The 19,078-nt window shown below is 32.6% G+C and overlaps 4 protein-coding genes across 5 annotated transcripts; 1 reads left to right on the forward strand and 3 right to left on the reverse strand.

Moving 5' to 3' along the window:
* Nucleotides 1-524: 524 nt before the first annotated feature.
* LOC107942016 (binding partner of ACD11 1) lies at nucleotides 525-4,325 on the reverse strand. Of its 2 annotated transcripts, XM_041104522.1 has the most exons (6): nucleotides 4,089-4,278; nucleotides 2,900-3,161; nucleotides 2,511-2,614; nucleotides 2,352-2,427; nucleotides 1,402-1,485; nucleotides 525-1,335 (listed from the first exon to the last, which is right to left on the reverse strand). In XM_041104522.1, the coding sequence occupies exons 3-6, from the start codon at nucleotides 2,516-2,518 to the stop codon at nucleotides 763-765; spliced, it is 741 nt and encodes a 246-aa protein (XP_040960456.1). In that variant the 5' UTR covers nucleotides 2,519-2,614; nucleotides 2,900-3,161; nucleotides 4,089-4,278; the 3' UTR covers nucleotides 525-762. The 2 variants fall into 2 exon arrangements, with proteins under 2 accessions (XP_040960456.1, XP_016731143.1); XM_016875654.2 differs by lacking the exon at nucleotides 2,900-3,161 and having other exon boundaries at nucleotides 4,089-4,325.
* Nucleotides 4,326-6,972: 2,647 nt separating this feature from the next.
* On the forward strand, nucleotides 6,973-10,932 carry LOC107942028 (syntaxin-22). Its single transcript, XM_016875667.2, has 7 exons — nucleotides 6,973-7,338; nucleotides 7,719-7,812; nucleotides 8,233-8,372; nucleotides 8,629-8,703; nucleotides 9,238-9,395; nucleotides 9,490-9,590; nucleotides 10,575-10,932. Exons 1-7 carry the CDS (start codon nucleotides 7,007-7,009, stop codon nucleotides 10,638-10,640), a joined length of 966 nt encoding a protein of 321 aa, XP_016731156.2. The 5' UTR covers nucleotides 6,973-7,006; the 3' UTR covers nucleotides 10,641-10,932.
* Nucleotides 10,933-11,553: 621 nt separating this feature from the next.
* LOC107942027 (mitogen-activated protein kinase kinase 10) lies at nucleotides 11,554-13,909 on the reverse strand. Its single transcript, XM_016875666.2, has one exon. It carries the CDS (start codon nucleotides 12,732-12,734, stop codon nucleotides 11,772-11,774), a length of 963 nt encoding a protein of 320 aa, XP_016731155.1. The 5' UTR covers nucleotides 12,735-13,909; the 3' UTR covers nucleotides 11,554-11,771.
* Nucleotides 13,910-14,009: 100 nt separating this feature from the next.
* LOC107942026 (heat shock factor protein HSF8) lies at nucleotides 14,010-17,388 on the reverse strand. The gene is made up of 2 exons (XM_016875665.2): nucleotides 16,877-17,388; nucleotides 14,010-15,595 (listed from the first exon to the last, which is right to left on the reverse strand). Exons 1-2 carry the CDS (start codon nucleotides 17,183-17,185, stop codon nucleotides 14,357-14,359), a joined length of 1,548 nt encoding a protein of 515 aa, XP_016731154.2. The 5' UTR covers nucleotides 17,186-17,388; the 3' UTR covers nucleotides 14,010-14,356.
* Between the last annotated feature and the right edge of the window lie 1,690 nt (nucleotides 17,389-19,078).

Below are 19,078 nucleotides of genomic sequence, written 5' to 3' on the forward strand. Positions count from 1 at the left end.
TCAATTTTACACCTTTCGCTTGTTTAGTAGGTCAATTGATTCCTAGTCCAACTAATTTAATTTGATTCAAACAACACTAATTTAAGTATAAAAAGACATTAACTCTAATATATTTAATCTAAACACTAAACTAAATTGGATTGATATGATTTAAACTCGAAAAAGCATTTCAAAATAATTCTAGCTCAAAGTAATCAAAATATGAAATCATTTCACCTAAAAAATAGACACTTAACCTTAAATTATTTTGTTAAATTTAAATCCATTACAACACAATTTTTTTAATTACATGACTACTAAATGAGAATTTTTTTTTATTTTAAAAATCACATTAACAAATTTAATCAAAAAAATTAACACTATATAAATACTCGATGTTGGCTACTAACATTTTATTTTTTTATTTGAAATAAAAAAATTATATTTTAGAAAATCTTGCTATTAAACATATCACTTCCAAAAATTCGAAAATACAAGGATTTATAGCATATTTTAACAGGATGAATAAACATTAAACCTAATAATAAACTTAAACTAACTTGCCTACACGTAATCCAAACGAATACAAATATTCATACAATGTGACATTACATAAATCCAATCAAAAGGTGAAAATTTACCATAATAAAAACAAAACAAATCCCAAAAACCAAAAAATAAAAGGAAAACATCAACAACAATGCGATGCCAAGAAGATAAGTAGATATATGAAATGCTAAGGTATAGACTTTGGCCTCCACAACTATTTACTGAAGCAGCAAATCAAAGGATCAAACCTTGTGCAGGTGCAGGCTTAGATGGTTGTTTACTCGAGGCAGAATCTTTCGGGGACTCGGATAAATGAATCTGCGCAAAGTCATCAACCACTTTCCGTTTTCGTTCTTCTTCAGCTGCTCCCACTTTTTCTTTTGTCTTTTGGCCAACGTCTCCCGCTGCTTTTGCAACCTTATTGAAAGCATCCGTTACCCATGTAGCACCGGCGGATATGTACTTGTTCTTCATAATGGCAGATCCTGCACCGCTGACCTTTTGCTCAGCAGTGGCAAATGCGGATTTTGTTTTCTCCGAAACGTGGAACTTTTGATCCATTTCTTTTACTTTGTCAGTAATAACGGTAGTGCCGGCCTGTATCTTCTCGGTGAACCCAATTTTCTTGTCGAAGGATGCAACTTTGGCTGAGGCTGTCGATGTTAATTGGTGCTTCTCGTCAAAGGTTTTTGCCTTGTTGATTGTATCTTTGCCTAAGATGAAGCCCTTAGCAAGCATGCCGGTGACAACATCCTCAGCTTTTCTAATAGTCGAATCAGCACCACTTGGAGTTTTATTTTGTGTTGCCTACGGAGAAAAATGTTTTAAGGTTTTGGTTTGGCATTTGAACTATTAATAGAGCATGATACTTACAGGGGGCTGTGCGAAAGCGGCCGGAGGCAGCTTGTAATCTGGAGCTAAAGAAATGCTAACAGATAGACCAACTATCGTTGCTCCCTGAAACACAAGTACTTAAATCACTTATCTAACTTGTGTAGTATAGAGAAAAAGTTGGCAAGACAATCAACACAAGAATACAAATGAAAGTACCTAGCAAGTCCCTCAATTATAAGGAACAAATTAAATTAGTTCCTCTATCATTAAATGAATCAATTTAGTCTCAGTACTGTAAAAAAAGAATCAAATAAGACCAATTTCAACAAAGCTTTTATGGATCTATAAATTGAATCTTTTGTTCGGAGAAGAACTACAAATGGAAAATATAATTTTCATGTCATTTTTTAAACTGTATATGTTAACTCTATTATAACTTGGCCTTATTTGATTCCTTTTAATAATATAAGGACTAAATTGATCTATTTAATAGTAAAGGGACTAATTTGATCCTATCTATATAATAGAAGGACTTAGAAAATACGTCCACCCATTTATTCATGTCAGTCAAGCAATCATTTATAACTTAATACCATTGCATAGTAAAAATTCTACACTTCAGAGTAAAGTAACAATACTACTATTTCCCTCGAAACCGATATCCGGCTTAGCTGTCGACTTGGTATAGTTTTAGGAGAAACCTACTGCAGCACATTTTTAGAGTTTCGATGCTTTTTCTCGTAAGTTTTGTGGGTTCTGTGGTACCAAATGGTAAAAATATGACTCCAGAAAGGAAAGTCTGATATTCGATATAAAAAATACAAGCTATAATAGATCGATCGTAGTTAAATATTTGCACAAGAGTCACACTGCATATTGTCTTACGTTATGAATATCCATAAAGAAACCAAAGGCAATCATTTCCAAACAATCAAACAAGAAACAAGATGCGCTATATTGGAATAATTGATAGTATGAAGTTGAATTACCGAAAGAAGAACAGCGGTCTCTGCTCCTTGCAAATCCTTGAAAGTAATATATGCAATTTGAGACCCTTCATCACCTCTGCATAAGCATATAATAAACTTTATATCCATAGAACGGCAATTTACGAAAAAAGATGATAGGAACTAAAAAAGCAAGCCAACCTCTGCATTTCGACATTTTCAATATCACCAGAAAAGGAAAAGAACTCTTTGATGTCTCGCTCGGTTGCTTCTAAAGAAATATTGCTGACTTTAATGGTCTTAATCTGCAATGACAAAAGAAAACATTGACTTACTGAATCCTGATAATAACTAGGCTAAGAGAAATAACAGTTATCAACCTAAATTAATCAATTATTAACAAAATTCGAACCCAAAAACCTGATCTGTTAATCAGCCCTAAACCCAACTTGATCATACAAACCCAAAGACTTGAACCAAAACTGACATGAACCCAAAAATAACATGAATTCGAAAGGATCCAAACTTGTAATGACCCGAATTGGAAACCTCGAGCCTCAAACTTGAATGACCCTAAACGCAAAATTTACCTGAATAGAAATGTGTTGAGGGGAGGTCAGACTCGCAATGGGAGAAGTCTTTCAACCCCATCAAGGCCAAATGCTCACATTTCCTTGGTGGGCGAGACACTCCCACTCTGTGAACCCGTCGAGGGCTCTCCACGGAATTGAGAGACAAAACCCAAGAATAAAACCGAGCACAGACACTCCAGTCACAATACCTCCACCATTGAGAGGTTTGTCAGCTCTCAACGGACAACACTTTGAAGACTTCTCCTAAAGCAAGTCCGACCTCCAGGCAACAAAATGAATTGAAAATTTTAAAATTCCAAACTAATTCAACCCAAAACCAACCTAAACAGCACAATTGACACGTCTATCTCCAAGTATGAAATCCATTGCTATATAAAGTACAATTCAACCTCAACAAGCTTACTTGTAGAATACAATGGAGCAATCACATGCACATAAACTAAAAATAAGTACAAAGAAATTAAGTGGGCAAATCTAGAATGATTCAACTGATGCTATGGTGAACAAGAAATCATCAATTTCTTACTGCCAGAACCAGCGACGAAGACACAAGGGGCAGGCAGTGGATTTAGCCTCCCCCACCCCCGCCCCCCCCCAAAAAAAATGGTAGATTTGTCATTTAACCCCTTAAATTGTTATAAAATTACAAGTTAATATAATGGTATATTTGCATTTTGGCCCCCCAATCATTTACAATTCATCTCTGGCCCCTCTAAAGCAAATTTTTGGCTTCGTATCCAGAACACTTAAGCTTCCTTATATCACTCTTTTAGCTATACAATAATACAAGTGCATTCAACAAGCTGGCTTACTATCAAAATTCTAAAAGGATTAAAAGCTATAATTGCTAATTTGCTATTAATGTCGGCAAACTACAATCAATCTTCTTGGTTTTTGCTCCCATAAATTCAAGTCTCCATTCTTTATCAAACATCTAACAGTCAATTTTTTCAGCAGTATTAGCTCATTAATAAAAAAAATCCATCACTAATTAAGTACTTCCCAAGGATTCAATGAACCTCAGCCTTAGATTAAGCAGAAAGTTACACCAACTGTTGGATCAACAAAGAAATGAAGAAAAACCCAAAGTTTGGAACAAAAGAAACAGCAGAAACTATGAACAAAAATCATATTGCAAATGGAGAAATCAATTAAAAAAATAAATGAAAAGAAAAGAAGAACTAACCGATGCCATGGTCAAAGAAAAATGATAAAGTTGGGTCAATGAATGAAGTCTGTCTTAAGAAAGGAAAAAATGAGGGATTTTTACTTAAAAGGCATAAGCCATAGGGGGGAAAGCAGATTGGAAGGCAAGGGGGGTTTGGGCACGTGACAGGGCGTGGGAGAGAAAACAAAGGCTAAATGGGAGGGAAAGGAAATGTCAATGCATTGCTTGCCCGCCGGAAAATGGTTACACGTGCCCGAGAGAAAAAAAGAAATAGTATCACTTAATTATTAGTATTTTTTAATTATTTAATTATAAAAAAATTATAAAAATGATCACATTATTATTTAGCTAACTGTAGCAATATTTAAAATTAATATAATAGTAACTTTAACCCTCAAAATTTATAATTTATATCAATGTAGTCTTGATTCTAAAAAAAACCTCAATATTTACTTATTGTATAATTTATTTTATTTTTTCAATTTTGCTTTTCTTTATGCATTGATGATTAATTTTAAAAGATTGAAAAAAAATAAAAATTTATCTTAAATTTTTTGGTGTTTTCCTTTTTTGTATATTTTCAATCAAATTTAATTAATAATTTTAATATTTTTTAGCTTTTTAAGTGAAAGTGTTATAAAAAAAGTAAAACTGAAAAAAAACACATGATGTATAAATATTGAGGATTAGATTTTTTTAGAATCAAGACTAAATTGACATAATATATAAAAATTTAAGATTAAAGTTACTATTATGTCAATTTTAAGATTTGTCGCTCTTAGTGATAAAAAGACAAAATTCACTTTTTATATTTGAGGATTTAAAAAAAAAATTATTAATAGTTCAATAATTATTTTATAACTGTTTATAGTGATTAAAAAATAACTAATAATTTAATGACCACCAAAAATAGGAGAAATTACTTTTTGGTTACTAATATTAAAAAATCTGAGTCCATAGTAAAATTTGAACCCTTTGCAAATATTTAGTCCTTAGATTTAGTAATTTTTTTATTCATATTTGTTTGTGAATTTTGCAAGGTCTTTCTAATTTGGTCTTTGCATTTGGAATTTATTAATATTTGAATTTTTTTAAATAAAAAAATATATTTTATGTAAAATAAATTAAGTGATAATATGACATAATCTAGAGTATCATAATGTTATTATTTTTGAATGAAATCCAAATTTAATAATCAAATTAAAAAAAAAAGTTGTCTAATTTCAAAGTGTGGACCCAAAAAAATTAAGGACCGAATTAAGAGAATTACTAAATTTAGAGAATTAAATTGATTTATCTCTTCTCAAAATGAGCAAGGTTTGAGATAATAAAAAAAATAAGAAGAAAATCAATGACCCGAATACCATTCACCATCCGAAGTGGATTTCATGATTCACCTATCATCATTCCTAGCTTAAGGTCTTGCCCTGACTTGTGCCCACTCAATAATAGGAAAAACAACCTAAAATAGAATCTTTAACACTAGAACTATTCATGATTCTGAGTTTTTTGGTTCGGTCCGAAAATTAATTTGAAAATATTTGAAAAATGAGAGGATTTTGGTTAAGTCATAGGCCCAAAAATAGGCTTTGACAAAAAATAATGCCCGTTTAAAAAAGGAGTTAGGTCTTAAGTAAGGCTTTTGGCCAAAGCTTGGCTCGATCCGACCTAGATATGAAAAAAAAACCTAGTTTTTTTATTATTTTCTTATTTTTTTCACTATTTTGCTATCATTTCACAATTACATTGTTACTATTTTATTGTTATTATTTAGATATTATATAACTCTCGTTTTATTGTTAATTTTTTTATTATTTTCCACATTTGCTTGTTAAGTTATATTTATCTTAGTGTTATTTAAGTATATATATTAATTTATTTTCAATTTGTTGGGAGATATTTATTTTAATGTTTTTAATATTTTTGATATATTATATATTTTTAAAATATATATAAATTAATACGAGCGAGCTGAGCTCGAATTTTGATATTTTTATTCAGGTCGAGCTTGGGCAAACTTTTAGACCCATTTTCAGGCCATGCCTAACAAGCGGCCTAAACTTTTTGTTGGACCGAATATGGCCCGACCCATGAACACCTCAATCTAACACTATAAATAAGTATCTTGGATAAGAGAACCACAAGTGCCTAATCTTGTTATTAAATTTAGGACAAGATTGAGGGTTTTAAAATTTTTTATAAACCTAATAAAATTTTTAAAAAAATTTGTGTACAACTCAAATTTTTAATAATTCTTAAAGGTTTAATATGATTTTTTAAATATATTAGAGGATTTAATTAAAATTTTCAAAAAAAATTAAGAATACAATGAAAATTTTCAAAAAATTCACTTCAATGACCATCCGTTTATTAAGATAAACTTGATTCAAGTCAACTTCAAGTTTTTTAAAACAAAATTGGTGATCAAACCTGTCAACCATTAATTCTTATTTTGATTGATTTGTCTAATTTAAATAAATAAATTATTAAAAATATATTAAAATTGATTCGATCAGTTTGAATAAATTCACAGATCAATCAAGTTAATCTCTTATTACGAACTGATATGATTTACATGCTCCATTTTTTCTTTTTCACCTAATCAAATATCATATAGATAAATAAATAGATAGATAAAATATAGCCATGATTTTTTTAATTATAAGGATTTTTATGTTAATTGGATTTTATTATAATAAAGATTATTTATAGGTTTGAAATTTTAGAGAAATAAAAAAAACATTTATTATAAATGGAATTTATAAATAAAAAATTAATGTATTCCAAAATCACTTTTTCATCTATATTTAGTTTAGGAAATAAAATGATTTAAAACATTATTGCAAAATATATAAAAGAAAATTTATTTATAATATCAATAAAATAATTTAATATATTTTAATTCATACATAAACTCAGCTAAGAAATTAGTATATATGTTGTCTTCTTTTTTTTCTTTAACAGCCTTCTCGCCGTGTTTGTTATTTTCCCACCCTCTTTCCCGAAAAAATTTAATCTCAAAATTTTCTAGGGAAAGCGAGGGTTTATTACAAACACAGCTATATAGTGGAGCAGTAATCATGAGCTTTCGAGATCTGGAAGCCGGACGGCCATTGGTGTCGAGGCAAAACCTGATCAACGGCAAGCAAGACGCCACGCAAGCAGTGGCCTCTGGCATTTTCCAGATCAACACCGCAGTCACCACCTTTCAGCGGCTCGTCAACACCCTCGGTACTCCTAAGGATACGCCTGAGCTCCGAGAAAAGCTGTGAGTTCTTGCCCAATTCAATTGCCATTGCAATTTTTAAGTGATCACATGATTTCAATTTTCTTAGTCTTCTGATTTTGATTCACAATTTTTAAGTGATCACATGATTTCAATTTTCTTAGTCTTCTGATTTTGATTCAGAATACACGAAATTTTGGTTTAATTTTGTTCAATTGCACTTAGCTTAGCTTCGATCTTCTATTTGAAAGATTCAATTACGGATGATTCACTTGTTTCTTTATATATACTGCCAGTTAGCAGACTACTTCCTTGTATTGCGTGGCAAGTAGTTCTTTCTTTCGAATTTCTTAAGTGATTTTTTACTATATGCTAAATTATATTATCAGTGTTCAGTGTAGCTGATATGGTTAACTCGGCAGGCATAAAACAAGGCTACATATTGGGCAATTAGTGAAGGACACTTCGGCTAAACTTAAACAAGCTAGTGAAACAGATCACAGTGCCGGAATTAGTGTAAGTTCGGGATGATAAACTTGGTGTTTTCCATTCATATACACACATACATATATATATTCATTCTATTATGTTTGTGGCAATTCATGGATAGATTAATGAACTTATTGCCTAAATCGCTTGATCAGGGTCAAAACCAAAAAAAAAATTGGATTGAAATTAAGTTATATATTTTATAAGAGCTAAAATCCAATTTTACCATTGTATTAGCTTATATCTTTATAAACTTTAGGATTTTCGCGGGGCCAAAATGTAATTTTATCATGTATTAACTTATAATCTTATAGATTTTGTAGTGTTTGCAAGTGCAAATTTTCCATTTTAGAGGGGGCCAGGGACCCTGCCTGCCCCTCTTTTCTCTCCCTCCCATTTCTCTTGAGGAAGTGCTCGATGCCTTTTAATTCCTTTAATTAATTATAGGCCAGCAAGAAGGTAGCAGATGCTAAACTTGCAAAAGATTTTCAAGCAGTTTTGAAAGAGTTTCAGAAGGCTCAACGACTTGCAGCTGAAAGGGAAACATCATACGCTCCATCTGTTCCCAAGGCAGTTCTTCCTTCAAGGTATCTAACTGTAGGAAGGTTTATCTGTAAATAGATGGGTTGTAGTGCATTCAATGTTTGGTGTCCATGGCATACATGAACAATTATGATGGTTTTAACAAATTACTTATAAAAATCTATATTTATTATTGATTTTCTGCAATTTAACGGTTGCAAATACAAAGGATATGGTGGTCACTTTTGTGTTGCACTTTAATCATGATTTAAGCGTTTGCATGTTATTCTTATGCTCGATGTTTGTTCCTGTTATACACAGTTACTCGGCTGATGAGGTAGATGTAGATTCAGATGGAGGGGCTGTACAGCAAGCCTTTCTTCTGGAATCAAGAAGGTAAGTTCTCTTTATAAATTCTTGTGAATCATCCTTTACATATATCATGCAGACTTGATCTTTTTTCTGGAATCTGGAGATGGATTTTCTTGTTTTTTATTCCTTTTTGTTGTTCATGGTCATTAAGCAGTTTGGTTCAGTTTTTTATATAGATTCTGGACTTATATGAATCCTCCATAGTCCAGGCCAGTTATTTTTCCTGGTATGTGTGTGTTTGCGTTCGTACACTTTTTTCCTGTTTGTTATATGTATATGCATGTATTAGATTAGAGCATCATAATCAATATAGAAGGGCAATACATATGAAGGATTCTAATTACTTAGGAAGGGCAATTTCTCATATTCATTCCTTCAAGCCATTTATAGACACAATACAGGTTTTCTATGATTTGTTCCCTGATTTTTGGAAAAACTTTATGTGATCCACCGTGCTATTTGTTTGTAGACTGTTTATCTGTTTTGTTATCATAGTATTTATTTTTATGAATGTATTATCACACTATGGCCTTAGTTTTGAAAATCTTCTTCTTGCAGACAGAAGGTTTTGCTGTTGGATAATGAGATCGCATTTAATGAGGCTGTCATTGAAGAAAGAGAACAAGGAATTCAAGAAATTCAGCAGCAAATTGGTGAGGTGAATGAGATCTTCAAAGATCTCGCAGTGCTAGTACATGAGCAAGGAACTATGATTGGTAAAGCATTTCAGTTTTTGCATTAGATCACGATGAATTTTCTGACCATTTAGGTTATGTTTTTAAAAGTAACGAAACTCAATCTATTCTGCAGATGACATTGGGACTCATATCGAGAATTCACGGGCTGCCACTATACAGGCTAAATCCCAACTTGCAAAAGCTGCAAAGACTCAGAGATCAAATTCTTCCCTGGTAACATGCAATGCTCTGATTTTTATGTATTACTGGATTCTAAAATTTTGCACAGTATGTAAAGCTCCATCATGACTAACGTACCCACTTTGTTTGTCCCCCTTTTATTGGGGGCCATCGGACATAGTGTGCGGTCGACTTGTGATCTCAACCAAAAAGTTTCAACCTTGATTTACCCAAATTCAAGCTCGATTCAATATGATTTGACTCAAACCCGAAATAGCTTGAATCTGAAACAAATGACCAAAACCGGAAATGACTTTTCAAGTAAACCAAAATGACATGAACTCAAGGTGATCTGACCCGAAAATCTCAAGTGACCTTCTTGAATGATCTTAACTTGAAATGGTTTGAACATGAAACAACCTGAATGCAAAATGACCTGAAAATTTTAAAATTCCGAATTGTTCCAAACTAAGATTAACCAATCCACAACCAATCTGATGGATCTAGTCTATGGCTTCTTTCCTTTGGTGGGCATGTGAATCCCTATTGATTGCACACCTGAGTTGTCTAGTAAACTGCCGATGGGTAAAAATATCATAGAGGCTCCTGTACTAGGAGTTAGATTATATTTTGTCCCTTCTAATAAAAAAAATGGGGTAAATTAATTCTTATACATTAAATCAATGAGTAAATCAATCATTTTTATTAAAAATTTTATCAATTTATACTGTTAAAAACTAATGTTGTTAACAGAATAATCAAATAGTGACATGTAGTGTAACACCTGTATCTCACGATGATGTAAAAAGACCAGTATTTAACGGTAGAAATGGATGGAATTTTTAGCTGAAGGATTAATTTGCTTTTTGATCTGATGTATAAAGACTAATTTATCTATTTTTTAAGTAGAGGGAGAAAAATGCAATCTGAATTATAGTACATGGGGGTCAATAGTACTTTTACGTTGGTTTCATCATCGAAAGCTCCCATAATCAAATCCATCCAAGAACTTAATTCGCTACTCGTTTTTTTGGGCAGACCTGCTTGCTTATGGTGATATTCGGAATCGTGATTCTGATTGTGGTCATACTACTAGTGGTCTAATCCCAAACTAAAGATCATCTCAGCAGCGAGACGCTGATCTCTTCGCCTATGTATTTGATTATGTTGTTCTATGAGATATGATGGCCAACAGGAGTTCACTCCTAGTCTTAGTATAATATATTGCGTGTAGCTCTATCATCCATTATCATCATATGTTTGTTCTTTGGGAGGGCGGTGTGTTTCTTTTCTGAAAGTTGGTGTTTGGGTTTGTAGAATGTGTGCTACTGCTTTTTGTGTATTTTACCCTTTTGTTTTACACTTCTTCTGATATTTACTGTGGTAAGAGTTTTAATTCTTTGGGTTTCGTGTCAATATGCAGAGATACATACATATATATATGCATTTGCATAGTCTTATTTCCATGAAATTGTGATTGTGCTACCTTTTTGTATATTTCTTAATGATACCTAGAGAACAATTTTATCATGTAGAAATTGACATCATGTTTGTTTACTTTTGGGTCACCTTGGGACATAGGGTGAGCAGAAGTTGGTTCAAACTGGTTTAACCCATGGTTTTTGGTTAAGCCGGTTCAAATTGGGATAAAAAAAGCTTAGGTATCAAAGTGAAAAAATAAATATATTTCGAAAGTCAAATCATGAATTAAGCCAAATTAAAAATTCTGTTAAATCCTTATAAAATCATTAAAAAAAAAGTTAAGCTAACCATCTCCACGTTCTTCCACTTTAACTGCTATATTAGTTGTAACATCATCAAAATTTTTATGTCAACCATCGTAATTGATTGTGCTATTTAATTAAAAGTTCAATTGATTTTTGAATTATTTTCGATAAGTATTTTTAGTACTATATCTCAATTTATTTAATTGAATCAAACAGATTGATACTCAAAAAATTTGAATAAAAAATTTTGATTTTAACTTTTCTACAAGATATCTCTCCTTTGTTAGTGCTCAACTAAAACCTATTTAGGTGTAATTTATTTCTCCAAGTAAAAAAGTTAAATACAGGGTTTAGATTTGCAGTCACAAATGCAAATTAGTGCTCTTAATTTTCGATGCAAATTGAAAAAACTTGTTAATTTGAAAACCCCCAAAATAAGCCTCTGATCAAACGATTGGAGAAACCCTAAAACTACAAAAAAAAAACGCCCTCAAAATTGATGAATCCTTCATCGCAATTCAAAAGTGCCATTCACAAAAGGGTGATGAAGAAGCTCATCCACTGTCCCTCTGTTTCTCCAATCTTTCTCCAAACACCTTCTCACAAAGCTCCTAAAATATGGTGAAACCGTTTCTGGCATCTGCGGCCTTTCTCCGAAGCATATAGCGCACATCAATGCTGCCCAGTCGGGTTTTTCTCCGAAACCGATTAACGGATAACGACCGACACAACATTCCAACACTACCACACCTAGCGACCAAATATCGCCAACGAAACCATCAGCATTACCCCCATTCCACCTCTCAGGATCGACCCTTTCAGGGCTCATGTAAGCGCATGTTCCCATGAACGTATCGTAGGCGTTTCGTGTGCCTACGACAATCTTACTCACTCCAAAATCTGCGATCTTCACTTCTCCTTTCCCATTTATCAATAGGTTCGATGGTTTTATATCACCATGCACGATTTGCATTCCGTGTAGGTATTGTAACCCTCGCAAGACACTTCGGGCTATCCCCGAAATTACATCTTCAGGCAAATTTGCCCTCACCCGAAGTTCGTCGTATAACGATCCTCTTTCCATATGTTCCATAACGAAACAAAGCTCTCCTCCAATAGTATCGAACACCGCGAAGCATTTCACAACAAATTGCGAATCAACCCTTTTCAAGATTTCAGCTTCGCATGCCGCTTGATGTCTTATGGCGGTGTTTTGATCAAAACGAAGTACTTTCAACGCGTAAACAGAGGAGCTTTTACGGTTCCGGACTTTGTAAACAGTGCCACCATTGCCATGGCCGATAACCGAGAGCCTTTCAAGGTCAGAGAGGCTTTCGATGTCTGGAGATGTTGGACCAATGGCAGATAACAATGCCGTGTAATGAGACTGTTGCAGGAAATCGGCTGCCGGCAATGGTGGTAGCGATAACCGGAGTCCCTGTTGGTGCCTTCTCTCCCTAACTAGTGCCATTTACACACTTGTAAGAAACAATAATGATAGGTCAAAATCAATCTAAGAAGTATAAATACAAGAGATGTTATGCTGGGCAGTGATAACTCCATGATTTATGGAACTGTAGGTTATGTGAACCTTTGTTAGTTCTGGGACTAACACGTGTCTTTTTAGCTTTTTGGGTTTTTTTTTTTTTGTAAGATATAAATGTATTCTCACTCTAGTAACAAGATGCCAATTTTCATGGATAATCGTTAAACAATAAACATGTGCTTCTAAAATTAAGATCTCAAATGCAAAATAAGGGGAAGAGATTTTTATTTCAGCAAATAATGATAATAATAATAATAATTAGACAAGAGGTCCCTAAACTATAATCTAGATCTTAAGTAGGTCCTCCATTGACCTAGCTGTTAGCTTAGACATTACATACTAGTTCGAAACATTTAAAATACAAGGATCAAATTCAAAACATATATATACATACGCATGGATTGATTAGATCTATCATATTAAAAAAAATAACCCTCCTAAATTTTAATACAATATCTATTTTTTTAACATGCTAGATACAAGTTGTCCAGGTATAAACATGTTTAAACTTTGATTCACATACTCTGAATATGCATCATGATACAATAGGCTAATAGAAAGACTTGATTGATACACTACTGATATACATTTGGCATTTGAGGACTAAATTAAAATCGAAAGCATAGTTCGGGGACATCTAATGCAATTAACCAAAAGAAAAAACTTTAACCACACAAGGGATGTAAGTAAATATTAGTAGTAAGGTAAGGTGAGAGAGTTAATAGGATCACAACGCGAAATGGAAGGCCAAACCATGTAGCAGTCCTTATTCCCCATTAACAACTATAACAAAAGCTTGCTAAATAAATCGAACTTCAAAAAGTTACGAATATAAGACAATCAAGTATCAACTTCATGCAATAGTCCTAATATCTAAAAGCCTCTCATTGCCTGCCCCAACGAATAAGAACAAATGTATATGCAGTGTAATATTGCATAATGTGCCCCTTTTAAACTATATTTTTTGTGTCTAAAAATATTTTTAAAAAAAATTTAAAAAAAAAAAAGAGGAAATGGGGGTCTTGTGCAATGTCTAATTTTCTACAGATTTCATGCTTGATACAATCATATTCTAATCATTTACAAAAATAATCCAACATTGTAACAGTTAAAACTGATAGGAACATTCATGGAACAAGCCACAAACAGAAACCCATGCAAGTTATATATACATAAAAGGTAAAAGTATAACGAGGGACCTTGTATTAAAAGCTAAATTGCATTGTACTCCTTTACTCAAAAATTGAACAAATTAGTCTTTATACATTAAATTAGAGAGCAAATTAGTCCTTTCTATTAAAAATTTCATCCATTTCTATTGTCAAAAACTGACATGACTGACAAAATAATCAAATAACATCAAGTCTACCTCATTCTAACACACAGGGACCAATTTTCACAGTAAAAATAGATAAAAGAGATAATGGAGGCATTAGTCGTTTTCTGACGCCTAAAATAAGAGGATCATGTGATTATAGAAGTAAACAAATATAACTTTCCCGTTTACCTAAAATAAATGAAGGTAATGTACATTTTGGTACAAAGGCTTATGACCCGTTGTTATCAGATCCAAGATGACCCATTTGTTCTGTAAGATTATCCATATGCTGAGATTCGTCCCATCCTTTGTCCATTGGCTGCCCTTCATTTCCCTCGCCTTTACTATCCATTGGCGTTGATTCAATATCCTCAGGCTCTGGACTTGGCACAAGAAGGTCTTCCCAAAAGGCATCTATGTCAGGAAGGTCATCAAGTTGGAAGGGAATTGAACCATTTACAACTAATGTAGAGGGATCAATAAATCCACCATTCCCAGTTTCAGATTCCACGTAATTTTCTGCTGGTATATCAACAATGCTTTCTTGGACCATTTCCGGCATTTCAGAAGCCTCAGGCATACTTATATCTGTCTGCGGAATGGACATGGATGCTGGCTTTTGTGCTCCAACAAGTGCACTCATATCTGGAAATCGCGATGTTGTAATTTCTTCGGAGGATGTTGTACATGGGGAAGGTTGTATTTCAGATATTGCAGCTGAGGGACTATACCCCGGAATCCATGAAGTAGCTGGCACATACGTTGAACACCCTGAAGTTGGTGGGACCTCTTTAAGAGTCACCCCTGAAACACGGCTTGCAGAGTTACCACCATCCAATCCACTGGATGCTGACACACCATCACCGATCAGGAAATTCTCATGATTCTTGTTAAAGGAGTCCAGCCTGGGAGAGGAATCCCCTTTCATAATCTGCATCAGCATTTCTTTCGCCTCATTCAAAGGTTGATATTTAATAATCTGTCCATCAGATGCAGCAGAAGTATCATTACCATCCTGTTTGAGCCTCCTTTTCTTGTTGGCTTCACTTATGCGCCTATTGCTCTCATTTTGTTGCTGGACAAATTGAGCCAAAAAGCCAGGGCTCTGCATAGCCTTTGCTAAGAATGACATCATCTGCTGCTGACGCTGCTCCATCCCCTGAAGACGTTGCACCATGGCCTGCAGCTGGTTATCAGTAGCCTGTTGCTGCTGCCTCAACCTAACAAGTTCCTGCATAAGGACATTCTTGTCTCTCTTAAGCCTCTCAACCTCTTCCTCAAGCCCAAATTTCCCAACCTCAACACAGGCACCCACAGATGAACTCTGTCCATGTGATTGCTGTGTCTGCTGATGACCGTGGCCATGAGCTGGCTTTCGCCGGCTAATGTTTCGAAGTAGGTGTTTCTGACCTCTTAAAAATCCCTCATTTGCAAATTCCCAACGGTCTGGATCAACCTTTCGAAAACCCTGTCAAAACACAGAGGCAAGAACAAAATAATTTGGAGAAAAGCAGATCACTCAGAATAATTGTTACTAAAACATAACACTAAGTAACTAAAGTAGGTATGAAGCAAATGTCAGTGCCAATTAGAAGAATAAATTTCATGTCCAAAATATGATTCCATTCTCCCTTAAAATGCTAAAGATTTCAAGGCAATACCATTCAACAATAAATCATACTTGGTTTCAGAATTCAGCAGCTGCAAGCAACTTGTCTCAGCTTCTGAGTAATGGTGCAAGTATCAGACAATTAACACCATTTTATATACATTTTCACCTAAAATTTGTAAGTGAAAAAAACATTTCCCATTTACCACAGACAATCACTTGTTGGATGCCACAGATTTCCCATATCCATTCCAGCAAAATGATTAAACTATCAATCAAGATCAGTATTCACTGTTTATATTAAGAAAGCATGCATTTGATGTGGCACCTACATTTGGAACATCATAAACAAAGAAACATATAACTCAACTCAAAAGGAAATCAGGGCAGGATCATGTCATAAACCACCGCCAAGAAAACCAGTGGTTTTACTGTTTTAAAGAGATGGCAGTGGATAAACTGATACTTATAGAAGAATCATGCAATTAACAGATTACTTTATCTTCAATTTTGTTGCTAGCCAAATGCAGGTAGTAGAACTTAGTCAACACTCAACACAAGCGGTAAAAGTGTACATAATGATATAAGCAGTAGCTGTATTGCCGCATTATGGGTGTAGTTTGACGGGTGCGAAAACGAATTAAAAGTAAAAACAACAATTTGTTTCCCCCTAAATCTAAATATCTTTCTCATCTCTTCCTTTCTTCTTCTTCAAAATCATTCTTCATTGATACATCTTCTTTAGTTTTCCGGAATTTCTTCATTTCCGTTATCTCTGATATTGACAATCAAGCTGAGTTTCCATCGTATAAAGTTCAGTAAAAGTAATGTATAAAAAGCAAAAAAGATCTTAAATCAGTAATCCTCTAATGTTCCTTTTCCTAAATATTCTCAGCAGTCTTATAGATGAGTCGATCAAATCCAAACAATTAACACGATTTGGAACAATTTCACATACGCAATAAATCCTAAGGAAGACGAGGGAAAACAAAAAAAAAAACTTCACAAATCAAACTAAAAGAAACAAAATCAATTAAGATTTTCCATTTTTTGTAATAAAGTCAAGTTCAGATAGTAAGTAAAACTGAGTTCAAATATAAGCGAAAGGTAAAAGAGATAAAAGAAAAAAAAATGGCTTACGTAAGTGTTTAGTTGCCTGACGAAGCTTGAGAAGTTGTTATGCTTGAAATACTTAGGCAAAAGATCCCGTGCGAACTCCGGCGGGTTCCAAACAACGAAGCTATTGTTAGATGGGCTCCAAGAAACTATAGCATCGGTAGCAGGATCATCCACCATATCGTAAGTCTTACTCAGGAAAGGAGGTGGAGTGTTAACACTTTGCACCGGCACCGGTTTCGGCGCCGTTTGAGGTTGCGCCGTCGTTTGAGATTCTCCGCCGCTCGTCGACGCATCGTTTTGGCTGTTTCCACTGCTACTCACTCCATCCATTCGACTTTACCAGCTTTTTTATAATTAAAAGAAGTGAAAATCGGGAAAATTTAAAAAAAAAAGCCAAAAAAAAACAGAGAAAGGGTTCTAGGGTTTTAAGAGATTGTTAAGTTGCGCCATTGGAGGAGATTTGGGATTTTTTTAGGGATTTTGAAAAATGTGAGACTGAAAGATAGTGGTGGGGAGCAGAGAAAACAGACAGGTGGCTGTACGGACAAGACTGATATGGCGTTTTATAGGGGAGATGACAAACCGGCACGCAGCGGTTTTTTCCTTTTTTGGGCTTTTTGAGTCACGAAATCTAATTAAATCATATAAGGGCAAAATTAATAGCTAATTACTTCATTTTCTACTTTATTTAGAAATTTTTTATTTTCTTGATTTCAATATTTTTTATTTTTATTTTTAATTAATGTTTGTTAATTTTTTTATTTTTAATTAACAAACATATTGTTTTCAAGTTTTTATTTTATTTTTAATTAATAATTTATTTATGTAGACAATGTAGGTAGAAAAATAAAGATTTAACATGTAAAAATTATATATAAAGAAAAAATATTAAAAAAAAAGAATCAATTGATATATTTTTTAAAAAATAAATTTTCTTTTCACCTACATTGTATTAATAAAGAAATTATTTATTAAAAACATAAAATAAAAACTTGAAAACAACATGTTTGTTAATTAAAGCATTAATTGAAAATAAAAACAAAAAAAAATTGAAAGCAAGAAAAACAAAAAAGTCTAAATGATGATTTGAACTTAGTTACATATTAAAAATATATATTTTTTCATAAAATAATTTTTAAAACACATATCCTGCATGACGCGTTTTTTCTCGTAAATATTTAAATATCTTTGTTGATGGTGAAAGAAATAATTTGCATGCTAGTCATGTTTAAATTTATTTTTTCTTTCTTTTTATTTATACATTTTTAAGAAAAAAATAATTAAGGAAGCACGTTATATATAATTTGGTATTTAAATTTAATACTTTTTTTACGTAGTATTTACATTTTTTATTCAATATGATATTTATATTTTACAAAAGTTATAATTTTTTTTACGTAGAGATAATAATGTTAATTTTTTAATATTTAATTCAGGTTTTATATTTGATTTGATAAAAATTTATAATTAGCTAATAATATTAGCGGCGGAGTCAAGGGGGCTGGCAGGGCTCTAACCTCCTAAAATTGAAAATTTTCTATTTAAACTATTTATAATTTATAAAAAATTTAAATTAATAATTATAAAATTACATTTTGGTCCCCAAAATAATAAAAAAGATTTAATCCTTTAAAAGTTATAAAGCTATAGACTATTAAAATAGTGAAATTGTATTTTTACTATCATAAAAATATACAATTTAATTCTGACCCCCTAAAAAAATTTTTTTTGGCTCCGCCGCTGATATTAGTAATTAACTTTTATCAAATTGACTTTAAAACTTGAATTAGATCATATTCATCAGATAGTATTTGACAAATTAAACACAAAATTAAATAAATTCATGATTGACACTGAATTTATTCTATTAAAAATCATGAAAAAAAAATCAAACCTAATAATATTAGTAATTAACTTTCACCTAATCAATCCTATAATCCGAATTAAACACTAAAAAGTTAACACTATTACCTTTTGGTATAAAATAATATATAACTTTTATCAAATATGAGTACTTTATTTAATAGAAAAAAATAACACAGATACCACGATAGAAAAAGAAGTGTCAAACTCGGATACCAAATAATATGTTTAGCTTTAAGGAAAAATTTAAAAGTTATACTTTCAGATAATCTTATATTCTGTTAATTAAACAACAAAATATTTACCTTTTTAAGTAAATGAAACCAAAGTTATAAATAATATTACATTTTGATAATTCTA

The sequence above is a fragment of the Gossypium hirsutum genome, chromosome A03 (genome assembly GCF_007990345.1).
Source record: "Gossypium hirsutum isolate 1008001.06 chromosome A03, Gossypium_hirsutum_v2.1, whole genome shotgun sequence".
Lineage (NCBI taxonomy): Eukaryota > Viridiplantae > Streptophyta > Magnoliopsida > Malvales > Malvaceae > Gossypium > Gossypium hirsutum.